This window comes from Aotus nancymaae, unplaced genomic scaffold (genome assembly GCF_030222135.1).
Source record: "Aotus nancymaae isolate 86718 unplaced genomic scaffold, 86718_ANA_hifiasm-v0.15.2.pri h1tg000028l, whole genome shotgun sequence".
Classification (NCBI taxonomy): domain Eukaryota; kingdom Metazoa; phylum Chordata; class Mammalia; order Primates; family Aotidae; genus Aotus; species Aotus nancymaae.
Genome location: NW_026988441.1, coordinates 15166795 through 15181042, shown reverse-complemented (window position 1 = coordinate 15181042; position 14248 = coordinate 15166795). Strand labels below are relative to the sequence as shown.

At 51.4% G+C, this 14248-nt stretch overlaps 1 protein-coding gene across 8 annotated transcripts in view; it reads left to right on the top strand.

Annotated features, from left to right (window-relative positions):
* The first annotated feature begins 8199 nt into the window (after positions 1-8199).
* Positions 8200-14248, top strand: part of ACTN4 (actinin alpha 4) — an 80593-nt gene continuing 74544 nt past the window's right edge. For all 8 annotated transcript variants that reach the window (XM_012436076.3, XM_012436055.3, XM_064381344.1 and 5 more), the window contains exon 1: positions 8200-8407. In XM_012436076.3, coding sequence (XP_012291499.1) covers positions 8246-8407 — 162 coding nt within the window. In that variant the 5' untranslated portion in view covers positions 8200-8245. The remainder of the gene's footprint in view (positions 8408-14248) is intronic.

Genomic DNA, 14248 nt, shown 5'->3' with positions numbered 1-14248 from the left:
GACCTGTTTCTGTAAAAGATGAAAAAAATTAACTGGGGCCCACTAGGCATGGTGGCTCATGCCTGTAATCCCAGCACTGGGAGGCCGAGGCTGTCGGATCACCTGAGGTCAGGAGTTCAAGACCTGCCTGGCCAACATAGTGAAACCCCATCTATACTGAAAATACAAAAATTAGCTGGGTGTGGTGGTGTGCACCTGTAATCCTAGCTACTCGGGAGGCTGAGGCAGGAGAATCACTTGAACCTGAGAGGTGGAGGTTGCAGTGAGCTGGAATTGTGCCATTGCGCTCCAGCCTGGGTGACAGAGCGAGACTCCATCTCAAAAAAAAAAATTAGCTGGGGATGGTGCCTGGTTCCTGTAGACCCAGCTTCTCTGGAGGCTGAGGGAGGAGAATTGCTTGAACTCGGGAGATGGAGGTTGCAGTGAGCTGAAATCGCACCACTGTACTACAACCTGGTGACAGAGCAAGACTTGATCTCAAAAAAAAAAAGTTTGAAATCGAGGCCAGGCACGGTGGCTCATGCCTGTAATCTCAGTACTTTGGGAAGCTGAGACAGATCACAAGGTCAAGAGATCAAGACCATCCTGGCCAACGTGGTGAAACCCTGTCTCTACCAAATGGCCAGGTGCAGTGGCTCACGCCTGTAATCCTAGCACTTTGGGAGGCCGAAGTGGGTGGATCTCCTGAGGTCAGGAGTTCAAGACCAGCCTGGCCATCATGGTGAAACCCCATCTTATAAAAAATAAATAAATAATAATTATAAATAAATTAGCTGGGGCCGAGTGTGGTGGCTCACACCTGTAATCACAACACTTTGGGAGGCCAAGGCAGATGGATCACTTGACCTTGGGAGTTTGAGTCCAGCCTGGGCAACATGGTGACACCCCGTCTCTATAGAAACTACAAAAAAAAAAAAAAAACTAGCTGGGCATCATGGTGCAACTGTAATCCCAGCTACTCCAGAGACTAAGGTGGGAGGGTCGCTTGAGCCTGGGAGGTGGAGGTTGCAGTGAGCCGAGATGGTGTCATTGCACTCTAGCCTGGGTAACAGAGTGAGATCCTGTCTCAAAAATAAGTAAGTAAAAATTAGCCAGGCACAGTGGTACGTGCCTGTAGTCCCAGCTACCCAGGAGTTTGAGGCTACAATGACCTATGATTGCACCACTGCACACCAGCCCAGGTGACGGCAAGACCCTGTCTCCAAAAAAGAGAAAGAAATGATGTAATAGCTGTTCATTACTTGAGTAGACTGAGACTGACGGCTGTCCCTTGGTGATTCATTGGTAGATGCTGTGTGGATAAGCGTTGCCCGTGGAGAGGGCAGCTGCCGTGTCCGAGCAGCCAGCCAGCCCTACCTCCCTGCCTCCACTCACATCCAGCATTCCTCCGAGGGCCCTGCCTTGGGGAGCCAGTGGGAGCAGACACCTGTTGCCCTGGGGCCCAGACCTCAGCAGGGACCAGTAGCCAGGAAGTGCCCAAATCCTGGGAACTGAACAAAAGGGTGCTTCTGCAGTTCACTGGGATAAAAAGGAGGACTGGGAGGCTGGGCGTGCGGTGGCTCAGACCTGTAATCCCAGTACTTTGAAAGGTCAAGGCAAGTGGATCACCTGAGTTCAAGACCAGCCTAATCAACAAAGTAAAACCCTGCCTGTCTCTACTAAAAATGCAAAATTAGCCAGGCATGGTGGCAGGCACCTGTAATCCCAGCTACTCAGGAGGCTGAGGCAGCAGAATTGCTTGAACCCAGGAGGCGGAGGTTGCAGTGAGCCATCGCACCACTGCACTCCAGCCAGGGCAACAAGAGTAAAACTCTGTCTCAAAAAAAAAAAAAAAAAGGAGGACTGGGATACCACTACCCACCCATGAACTTGGGCACATTAGCAAAGGCACCCCTAGTGGGTGGGGATAATTCCCAGTTACCCACTTGGCAGGTGCAGAAGTTGCAGTGAGCCAAGATCGTGTCATCACATGCCAGCCTTGGTGACAGAGCGGGACTCCGTCTCAAATAAATAAAAATTAGATAAACTCCAGCTCCTTCTGTTTCTCAATTCCATCCTGGTGGATGCCTGTCATGCTCACTTGGGGTTCAGGGCTGCTGCTCCAGCTGCTTCCTGAGACATCTCTAGATACTGCAGTGTTTGTTCATGTCCCCGCCCTTTGAGGACACACCCTGTCTAGTTGCCTTCCCCAAAGTAGGGCCCTAGGGTTAACAATTGGATACAGCATGTAATACACTCTGGCTGAGGTTTCAAGGGTTCCAAGGAATGATGGTGCAGAAATGCTAAACCTAGAAGCACATCTAAGGTCCACTGGCCAAATCCTTTCTCTCAGAGCCCCTCCTGGTCCCTTGAAACTCAACAGACACGTCACTCCACTGCCCATAGATAACTGCCAGGAAGTGGCCTCAAGGCTGACAATTAAAGGGAGCCTTTAATTTAAACTTCAGTGGCTGTGGCTATCGCCTTCATCTGGGAGCGCTTGGTCTGGGCAGTTTCTCAGGATCCACCAGGAGCTGCAGGGAGGGGTCCTCGGCCCACCCCTGAGGACTCTTTCCCCCGAGGCCAGGCCGAGCATAAGGGTCCTGAGCTTGTTCTTCAGGTCAGGCTGGAGGAGGCCACCCTACCCTGCCCCACTGCAGCCCAGCTCTGGAAACAGCCAACGTGCCTGGGAGCCTTTGCCCAGGTCCTGGCATCCCCTAGGAAAGCGGACTGAGTCAAATCATGTTCTCCCTCCTCTGTTCAAACCCATAGGAGGGGTTTGATCTGACTCAGTCATTCATTCACAGGCTCCCTCCAGATTCTCCTGGGAAAGAGAAGAGAGCTGGATGTGGTGGCACGTGTTTACAGTTGCACCTACTCAGAGGGCTGAGGCAGAAGAATCCAGAGTCCGAGCCCAGCTTGGGCAAAATATTAAGACCCTCGTCTCCAAAAACAAAAGAGAAAAACACTGGGCTGGCCGGGTGCAAAGGCTCATGCCTGTAATCCCTGCAGTTTGGGAGGCCGAAGGGAGCAGATCACCTGAGCTAGGAATTGGAGACCAGCCTGGCCAACATGGCAGTGGGGCCGCCCCCTGGGCCTCATCCCCTTCCTCTGCTGTTACTGGATCCCTTCAATGTGCCTTTGGGAGAGGCAGAGAAGCAGAGAAAGACCCTTGCAGTTCCCATAGCTGGGGAAACCATAAACCATGTCTCTTTTTTATCCCGTGGGACAGAGTCTGGCTCTATTGTGCAGGCTAGAGTGCAGTGGCACGACCTCAGCTCACTGCAACCTCCACCTCCTGGGTTCAGCCTCCTGAGTAGCTGGGATTACGCCACCACACCTGGCTAATTTTTTGTATTTTTATTAAAAATGAGGTTTTGCTATGGTGGCCAGGCTGGTCTCTAACTCTTGGGCTCGAGAGATCCTCCCACCTCGGCCTCTCAGAGTTCTGGGATTGCAGGTGTGAGTCACCATGGCTGGCGGAGAAACCATGGCCCCTAATCTCCACCTGAGTCAGATCATAACCCTCCCCAGCTTCAAATCCTACCTTAACTTCCAGTGCATTTAGAATGAAACTCACATTCTTCTCTGTGGTTTTAAGCCCATTCATTCATTCACCTAGGATTTATTGTTTACTCTGTGCCAGACACTGCTTCAGAGACTAGGGATACAATGGTGACCAAAAACAGATTGCCTCCTTCATGGGCTGATACTCATGGGGAGACCGAGACACACGATACGTGAACAGATCAGACAGTATGTGTGGTGCTTTTTTTTTTTTTTGGAGATGGAGTCTCACTCTGTCACCCAGGCTGGAATGAAGTGGCGTGATCTCTGCTCACTGCAACCTCTGCCTCCTGGGTTCAAGCGATTCTCCTGCCTCAGCCTCCCGAGTAGCTGGGACCACAAGCGTGCGCCACCATGCTCAGCTAATTTTTTCTATTTTTAGTAGAGACAGCGGTTTCACCATGTTAGCCACGATGATCTCGATCTCCCAACCTCATGATCTGCCTGCCACAGCCTCCCAAAGTTCTGGGATTACAGGCGTGAGCCACCATGTCCAGCGACGGTATGTTAAATGGCAATTAGTGCTATGGACAAAAGTTAAGCAGGGAAGGTGTGGGGTGATATTTTTATTTATTTATTTGTTTATTTGAGACAAGGAGGCCGGTGCGGTGGCTCACGCCTGTAATCCTAGCACTTTGGGAGGCCAAGGTGGTTGGATCACCTGAGGTCAGGAGTTCAAGACCAGCCTGGCCATCATGGTGAAACCCCATCTTTAAAAAAAAGAAAAAAAAGGCCAGGTGTGGAGTCTCACACCTGTAATCCCAGCACTTTGGGAGGCTGAGGCGGGTGGATCATGAGGTCAGGAGTTCAAGACCAGCCTGACCAACATGGTGAAACCTTGTCTCAAAAAAAAAAAAAAAAGAGAGAGAGAGACAAGGTCTCACTTTGTCACTCAGGCTGGATGGAGTGGTGTGATCTCAGCTTACTGCAACCTCGACCTCCCAGGTTCAAGCGATTCTCCTGCCTCAGCCACCCAAGTAGTTGGGATTATAGGCATGTATCACCATACATACCCAGCTAAGTTTTGTACTTTTAGTAGAGATGGGATGTCATTATGTTGGCCAGGCTGGTCTCTGGCCTCAGGTAATTTGCCCGCATCAGCCTCCCAAAGTGCTGGGGTTACAGTGCAATCATGTCAGCTGACTTGAAACTCTTTCAAAAACTAGGTTGAGGCAGGGCTTGGGTGGCTCTCACTTGTAATCCCAGCATTCCCTGAGGTAGGAGGATCACTTGAGGCCAGGAGTTTGAGGCCAGCCTAGCAACTTAGGGAAACCCCCCCTTTCCACCCCACTACCATCCAACTCTACAAAACATTTAGAAATTAGCCAGGCATGGTGGTGTGCAACTGCAGTACGAGCTACTTGGGAGGCTAAAGCAGGAGGATCACTTGGGCTGAGGAATCTGAGGCTGCAGTGAACTGGAACCATGCCCCTGTACCCCAGCCTGGGTGACATAGCAAGTCCCTGTCTCAGACACCGCCACCACCAGCAGCACCAGCAGCACCACCACCAACATCAACAAAACAGCTGAGCTGGATATGGTGGCACCTCTTCACAGTTACAGCTACTCAGAAGGCTGAGGCAGGAGAATCGAGAGTCGGAGCCCAGGTTGGGCAAAATATTAAGACCCTCATCTCACTGGGCACGGTGGCTCACGCCTATAATCCCAGCACTTTGGGAGGCCGAGGCGGATGGATCACGAGGTCAAGAGATCAAGACCATCCTGGTCAACAGGTGAAACCCCATCTCTACTAAAAATACAAAAATTAGCTGGGCATGGTGGTGCGCGCCTGTAATCCCAGCTACTTGGGAGGCTGAGGCAGGAGAATTGCTTGAACCCAGGAGGCAGAGGTTGCGGTGAGCCAAGATCGTGCCATTGCACTCCAGTCTGGGTAACAACAGCGAAACTCCACCTCAAAAAAAAAAAAAAAAAAAAAAAAAGACCCTCATCTCCAAAAACAAAAGGCAAAAACACTGGGCTGGCCGGGTGCGGCGGTTCATGCCTGTAATCCCTGTATTTTGGGAAGCCGAGGTGAGCAGATCACCTGAGCTAGGAATTTGAGACCAGCCTGGCCAACATGGCAAAACCCCTCTCTACTGAAAATAGAAAAGTTAGCCTTAACCAGGCATGGTGGCATATGCCTATAATTCCAGCTACTATGGAGGCTGAGACAGGAGAATCACTTGAACCCGGGAGGCTGAGGTTGCAGTGAGCCAAGATCATGCCACTGCACTCCAGTCTAGGTAACAGGGCAAGACTCCATCTCCAAATAAAAACACTGAGCTGGGCAGGGCAGGGCAGACTCCTCTGCAGCCTTTCTTCCTTTCCTTGACTTTGGCTGTTGCCCTGAGTGTGGAGCCATAGGAGGACTTGAACAGAGGAGGGAGGAACATGATCTGACTCAGTCATTCATTCACAGGCTCCCTCCAGATTCTACTGGGAAAGAGAAGAGACTGTGGGGGTGGGAGGGGGATCTGGGGAACAGTGGGGAGGTGCTGCAATGGTCCTGGGGAGGCGAGGTGAGGGTAGGCAGAACCTGGGTGGCTCTGTGGGGCAGGGGGAAGTGGGTGGGTTCTGTGTATTCTTTCAAGATGGAATGACAGAATTTCCTGAAGAACTGGATGGGGCTGTAAAGACAAAGAGACATTAAGGAAGACGGAAAGGTCTGTAGCCTCAGCACTTGCAAGGCTGGAGGTGTAGGAATTGAAGTGAGGATGACTATGGGATGGGATGATCATGTTTGGGGGGAAGATCAGGAACTCTTTTTTGGAGAGAGAGAGAGAGATATATATATATATATATATATATTTTTTTTTTTTTTTTTTTTTGAGACGGAGTCTCGAACTGTCGCCCAGGCTGGACTGCAGTGGCATGATCTTGGCTCACTGCAACCTCCACCTCCCGGGTTCAAGCGATTCTCCTGCCTCAGTCTCCCAAGTAGCTGGGATTACAGGTGCCTGCCACCATGCCCGGCTAATTTTTTGAATTTTTAGTAGAGACAAGATTTCACCATGTTGGCCAGGCTGGTCTCAAACTACTGACCTCGTGATTTGCCCACCTTGACCTCCCAAAGTGCTGGGATTACAGGTGTGAGCCACCGCGCCTGGTCTGGATATTTATTTTTAATTTAATTTTTTTTAAGACAAAGTCTCCCTTTACTGCCCAGTCTGGAGTGCAGTGGCACAATCTTGGCTCACTGCAACCTCCACCTCATGGGTTCAAGCAATTCTCCTGCCTCAGCCTCCTTAGCTGGGACTACAGGCACATACTATCACCCCCGGTTAGTTTTATTTTTTATTTTTAGTAGAGACAGGGTTTCACCATATTGGCCAGGCTGGTCTTGAACTCCTGATCTCATGATCCACCCGCCTCAGCCTACCAAATGCTGGGATTACTGGCGTGAGCCACTGCACCTGGCCTTTCTTTTCATTTTTCTTTTTTTTTTTTTTTTTGAGATGGAGTTTTGCTCTTATTGCCCAGGCTGGAGTGCAATGGCGCGATCTCCGTTCACTGCAACCTCCACCTCCCAGGTTCAAGCGATTCTCCTGCCTCAGCCTCCCAAATAGCTGGGATTACAGCTGTGCACCACCACGCCTGGTTAATTGTTTTGTAGATGTGGGATGTTACCCAGTCTGGCCTCAAACTCCTGGGCTCAAGCAGTCTTCCAGCCTTGACTTCCCCAAATGCTGGGATTACAAGAGTGAGCCACCAGTGCCTGGCTGAATATTTAAATTTAAGATATTACCTGATGCAGTGGCTCAAACCTTTGTTCAAATGTCTGTCTTCTCCATGAGGCCTACCTGAGTTCTTTATGCATTCCAGCTCATGCTTGATTTTTCTCCATAATACTCATCACCTTGGACTATACAATACCACTTATTTTTTACTTTTATGTATGTTTTTGAGACAGGATCTTGCTCCTGGAGTGCAGTGGTGTGATCACAGCTCACTGCAGCCTGGAACCCCTGGGCTCAAGTGACCTCCCTGCCTTAGCCTTCTGAGTAGCTGGAACTACAGGTGCACACTGCCACATCCAGTGAATTTTTAAAATTTTTGTAGAAGCAGGATCTTGATATGTTGCCCAGTTTGGTCTTGAACTCTTGGGCTCAAGCAATCCTCCCGCCTCAGCCTCCCAAAGTGCTGGGATTACAGGTGTGAGCCACCATGCCTGGCCTGTCTACATATTTCTTAAAATTTTGTGTGTTGTCTGGGAGCAGTGACTCCACAAGATCGTTGAACACACAGTAGGTGTTCAATAAAATATTTGTTGAATTTGTGTCGCTGAATGGGAACCCGGAGCCCTGCATTCCAAACCCGAGCTGGTTCAGGCCCGACGGCAGGGCCCTCCCTTATGAATCATTCATGACTGGCCCCGCCCACACGTGAACGACGCGCGCGTTCACGCGAGAGAGGGGGCGCGGCTCGCACCCGAGCAAAGTTGGGCGGCGGGGGAAGGTGGACTCTGCGCAGGCGCCAAGCCCCGGAGCGCGACCTTGGTGCCTTTTCTGGTTCTGCAGACGCGCGCGCGCGCAAGAGGGCGGCAACCTGGGCTCTGTGCGCAGGCGCGGAGGGCAGTGCGCAGGCGCGGACGGAGGGCGGGCTGAAGCAGCTGAAGCGGCGGCAGCGGCGGCGGCTCGGGCAGAGGGGCGGGAGCTGAGGCGGGAGCGGACGGGCTGGTGGGCGAGTTTGAGGCGGCGGAATGGTGGACTACCACGCGGCGAACCAGTCATACCAATACGGCCCCAGCAGCGCGGGCAATGGCGCTGGCGGCGGGGGCAGCATGGGCGACTACATGGCTCAGGAGGACGACTGGGACCGGGACCTGCTGCTGGACCCGGCCTGGGAGAAGCAGCAGCGCAAGGTGCGCGGCCCGCGGGCCGGACGGGCTGGAGGGGCTTTTCCGAGGGGCCTGGGGAGGGCTGGGAGGTCCTGAAAGGGTTTTGGAGCGTCTGTAGTGGGAACAGGGGGTCCCGAGAAGGAATTGGCGGGTCCGGGACGGGAATTGGAGTCCTGAGAAAGAATCGCCGAGCTCGAGGGAGGAATTGGGAATCTAAGAGAATTGGCGGCCGGGTGGGGAATATGGGAGTGAAAAAAAAAAGGAATCAGGAAGGCTGATGAAGGATTTGGAGGGTCTGGGCGGGCCATTAGGTGAAACCGAGAAGATGATTGGGCAGGCTGAAATGGAACTGGGATCTCAGACGGGCTAGAAGCGTCGGAGCATGGGTTGGAGGTGCTGGGGAGGCTGGGAAGGGAATTTGTGGGTCTGGGAAGTATGAGGAGGAGCTTGAGTGTGGAGGGGTTATTTGGAGAGCAGAAAGATTTGAAGGAGATTGGAACTGGGGGAGCCTCGGGTTGGGGGAGTTCTAAAGGGGATGAAGAATCAAGTGTGAAGCTGGAATGGAGATTGTGGGGTCTGAAGACGGGTGGGAGGACTAGGGAGGCTGGGAAGATGAAAACAGAGGGGCTAAGGGCAGAATTGGGCATGAAAAGACATGGGCTGATGATGTGAGGAGGGTAGAGGTGGCGGGACTGGAGGTCTGAGGAGGGTGTGGTGCGGACGGAAGAAGTTAAGGGGCCCGAGAATGAGACGTTGTTGAAGGGGGTGAGATTTATTTGGGATGCCCTGTTCCAAAGGGAAGAGGAGAAGGTTGAGAGATGGAGGAAGAAAAGGAATTGATGAGGGATGGAGAACCTGAAGTGGGGGTGGGGATACGGAGAGTGTTTGGGGATAATTTGAGGAGGGGTTTCCTGAAGAATTTTGATGTGAAGCTGAAACGCTAAATCGTTGGAGAGAATGAGGAAGTGTGGAGGAAGAAGGTGAGATCGGTGGGAGGGAGTGTGAGCTGGAATGGTGGATAATGGCAGGGAGGTTCGTTTAGGAAAATGAAAGTCTCATTAGAAAGGGAACGCGTGGTGGATAGACTGAGAAAGCAATCCAGGAAGGGGGCACTGGCTCCTGGAGGTGCAGTCCTGGGACTGGAGAGCAGGGAGAATGAGTTTGGGAGAAAGCGGTGAGAGTGTCCAGGAAGAATTGTGTCTTTTTTGGAGAGAGCGGGGCAGGTGAAAGTATCCTGAAGCAGAGACTGTATTCAGGTGGCCCTGTTGAGGCGGGGGGAAGCAAATTGGGAGGGCTTGCAGCCGTGAAAAGGTGATCAGAAGTGGAGTGGGATCCTCGAGCGAGGTGTCGGTGTCTATGTGTGTGTGGGGGGAATAATCCAGTGTGGTTGAGGGGGGAGCTCTGAGTGTGTGCAGGAAGAGCTAAAGAAAAGAGTGTTGTGAGTGGGTGTGTGTGGGGAAGGGGTTGTTCAGGAGTTTTGTGTGTGAAGTGGGTGGGAGGTACTTGAAGTTGGAGGCATTTCATGGGATCTGAAGATCAGGATTTTCTTTCCAGATTTGTTACTGATTAGCTCTGTGGCCTTGAACAAGACCCTTGAACTCTCCGTGCAGTTTTGTTATCTGCAAAATTCAAAGGGATCTGAGGGGTCCCTGCGGCGATTCTGTTAATAAAGAGGGACATATGTAGAGTTGAGACTTTGGACAGGGCTCTGAAGGTTTGGGAGAGTGGGTTTGGTGGAGATTTTTCAGGAACAGAATACAGGGTTTTGAGTGGTGAGCTGGCAGAGTGGGGAGTGATTGGAAGCCTCTCGAGGGCGTGAGTTGGTGTCCAAGAGCTCCGCACAGGCAGCCTAGCCCAGGCCGGAGGGGAAAGGGTGGAAGGAGCAGCTGTTCCAAGGCAGCCTGAGGTGGGGCCGGGCATAACCTTGGGTCCATTACAAGCATTGCTTGAATTTCCTCATCCGTAGTAACTGAGGGGGGTGGCAGTGGCTTGGTGGGAGTGGTGTCCTTATCTGTGGCCCCACCTACTGCAGGGTGGACATGTTGCGATAGCTGCCATAAATGCTCTTTTTGACAGGAAGGAGAGATCTGTTCTGGAGTCTTAACAATAATTTGCTGCCCGAGGCAGTGCCAGGTTGGAAAAGGTGAAGAGTTGCCAGGAGACCTGGAAAGTTGAAGGGAGCAGGGGCCACAGTGTTGTTTTGAGAATGTCTGGGCTTTGTCTTCTGCAGCTGAAGGTGCTGGAGAAAATGAGCCCCTCACCGTTTTTTCTCAGGTGATAGGGGTGGAGGACCTTTTTCCTCGCTTCCCGGCTTCCGCCACTCCCCAGGTGACTCCTTTTGCGAACCAGGTTCCACTCCCTCCCGAGAGTTAGGGTGTGGGCTGTGCTTGTGGTTAAGGTGTCCCTTGCCGACAGGGTGAGGCTAGGGTAGCATTTAGGTTCTGTGCGAAAACCCGGACTCCCCAGAACCTCCAGGCCTTGCTGCCATGTATCATACTCTTACCTCCCAGCTCCCTTCCTCCAGGGCCAGGCGGGGTTGAGGGAAAAGGGTGGCTCACCTAATACCAGCTGCTTTAGTGTCTCAGTCGGCCAGATTCTAGTACCTCCTGCGTTACACCTCCTCCAGCAAATATTTACCCTTAGCTGCTCTGTGTTACTTCTGTGCCCTTTCCTGTTATGAAATGGGGGAAGGAGCAATGGAAAGGAATACACCAATCTGTGTGGCTCTCTACCTTCTAAGAAACACCCCCCGACCCGAGTTTGGTTGGTTTGGAGTTTTTTTGTTTTGTTTGTTTGTTTTTATTTTTGAGTGGGAGTTTCACTCTTGTTACCCAGGCTGGAGTGCAATGGCGCGATCTCCGCTCACCGCAACCTCTGCCTCCTGGGTTCAAGCAATTCTCCTGCCTCAGCCTCCCGAGTAGCTGGGACTACAGGCACGCACCACCATGCCCAGCTAATTTTTTTTGTATTTTTAGTAGAGATGGGGTTTCACCATGTTGACCAGGATGGTCTCAATCTCTTGACCTCGTGATCCACCCGCCTCAGCCTCCCAAAGTGCTGGGATTATAGGCATGAGCCATCGCGCCCGGCCTGTTTTTTTTTTTTTTGAGATGGAGTTTTGCTCTTGTTGCCCAGGCTGGAGTGCAATGGCGCAATCTCGGCTCACTGCAACCGCCACCTCTCGCGTTCAAGTGATTCTCCTGCCTCAACCTCCCATGTAGCTGGGATTACAGACATGTGCCACCATGCCCAGCTAATTTTGTATTTTTAGTAGAGAAGGGGTTTCTCCGTGTTGGTCAGGCTGGTCTCGAACTCCTGACGTCAGGTGATCTGCCTGCCTTGGCCTCCCAAAGTGCTGGGATTACAGGCGTGAGCCACTGTGCCCGGCCTGGCTGGGTTTTTTCTACATTGCAGTGTCACTTTAGGGAATGATATGTTGCCCTTATTGCCTCTCCAAGGCTGACCACTGGGCATGGGAAGAGTGACAGTCCTGAGGATCCTGTACATGCATACTCCAAAAAAATCTGTGTCCAGAACAGCTGTAGGCCCTCAAAGTGAGTAGAATTGAATTCTTTTAGGAATTAAGCAGGAGTTGGCCCAAATCAGAGGGGACATGTGTCTCACTTCTGCTTGGGAGCCCTTTCTCTGACTTCTAGGGACCCCTGTAACCAATAAGCAGGTTATGCAACAGTTTTTACATGAGACGGCCATGAGTGCCCTCCTAGAGGGATGTAGAAGCATTGTTCTGGTCTTTGAGCAAATTCTTGAGCAATTACAGTTCTGGGCCACAGTTCCCTCTCCCAGTTTCTAAAGGGGGCCTGGATAACCTTATCACCCTCTGCTGTACTGGAAGGGTTAGATCTCTTGAAGGTTATGCCAAATCTCATTACAGCAAGAAGAAATGCCTCACTTAAAGTTTTCATGTTCATTGAAACATCACTATTGCAGGGGCCTCAGTGTTTAAACCCTGACCTTTGGTTTGGGCTGTATCAGGTATGAGTTAATTATTTGAAAGTCGTCTTTTTTTTTTTTTTGGAAACAGAGTCTAACTCTGTCACCCAGGCTGCAGTTCAATGGCATGATCTTGGCTCACCGCAACCTCCGCCTCCCAGGTTCAAGCAATTCTGTGTCAGCCTCCTGAGTGGCTGAGACTACAGGTGTGAGCCACTATGCCTGGCCAGTTTTTGTATTTTTAGTAGAGACAGAGTTTTACCATGTTTGCCAGGCTGGTCTCGAACTCCTGACCTCAAGTGATCCGCCTGCCTGGGCCTCCCAAAGTGCTGGGATTACAAGCGTGAGCCACCGCACCCTGCCTGCTTTTTCTTAAAGTGGATCTTTTTTTCTCTTTTCTTTTTTTTTTTTTTTTTGAGATGGAGTTTCGCTCTTGTTACCCAGGCTGGAGTGCAGTGGCGTGATCTCGGCTCACCGCAACCTCCGTCTCCTGGGTTCAAGCAATTCTCCTGCCTCAGCTTCCCAAGTAGCTGGGACTACAGGTGTGTGCCACCATGCCCAGCTAATTTTTGTATTTTTAGTAGAGACGGGGTTTCACCATGTTGACCAGGATGGTTTCGATCTCTTGACCTCGTGATCCACCCGTCTCAGCCTCCCAAAGTGCTGGGATTATAGGCGTGAGTCACCGCGCCCGGCGTCTTTTTGTCTTTTTTTCTTTTTTGAGACGGAGTTTCTCTCTTGTTACCCAGGCTGGAGTGCAATGGCGCGATTTCGGCTCACCGCAACCTCCGCCTCCTGGGTTCAGGCAATTCTCCTGCCTCAGCCTCCTGAGTAGCTGGGATTACAGGCACGCGGCACCATGCCCAGCTAATTTTTTGTGTTTTTAGTAGAGACGGGGTTTCACCGTGTTGACCAGGATGGTCTTGATCTCTTCACCTCGTGATCCACCCGCCTTGGCCTCCCAAAGTGCTGGGATTACAGGCATGAGCCACCGCGCCGGGCCCTCTTTTTTTCATTTTAAAGGCTGATAATGGAAGCCCCAAAGTAGCCATCTGTTATTTTGTTCCATTGCTCTTAATTGCTTGCCTCTTAGGATCCGGCTAAGACTAACAGTTTTTAAAATTGAATAACACACTTACCAAAAAAAAAAAAAAAAAAAAAGGAATCAAACTCAAACTTAGTTGTTAACTAGAAAAAAGACTATGTAAATATGTGTGAGAGGCAAGTATACTCTGCCCTCTTGTAAGAGGGGTAGGGGAAGCCACTCAGCTGCTAGCAGTCTGTTCTCTCCCCTCATCCTCTGCAGAATGTATTTTAGAACTTGACTTTTATAATGACTGAAGAAAAGGTGAGGTATGGGAACATGGCCTGGGAGTGCAGGGTCACTCACACTCACCTGGCTAAGAGTTGGATCCGGCTGGTGCCCTGGAGTGGCACCTGCCACTCACCTAATCCTAGGCGGTCCAGGGTGTGAGCCCGGGATTGCTCTCTGGCTTTTGAAACACCTTCCCTGGTTCCGGCTTCTAAGATGACAGGGAGGCTACTTTGGCGTCAGGGAGCTGACTCACCCTGCAGTTGGAACTGGTGCTAAAAGCTTCCATTTAATGGTAGCCGACTGCATGGCCCCAAGTGGGCTGGCTGCCATGTGGGAAAAGTTCAGGAGAAAGCGTTGGAGGAAACAGGGCGGTATGTGAATATCCAGGTGGTGCTGGTACTATTAAGCTCTGACACAGTCAGGGAGGTCAGTTAAAATGTAGTCTTGTACTCTCAAAATGTCCTTTTAGTCAGATGACAGAGGGGAGCAGGGACAAGTTTGGATTCCAGTCTAAGCCTCTGGGGTGGGGAGTTCTGCCATTTCCACATGTACTCCAGTCATGGCAGACTTTGGCCAGACAGAGTGAACTGAGTGTGTAG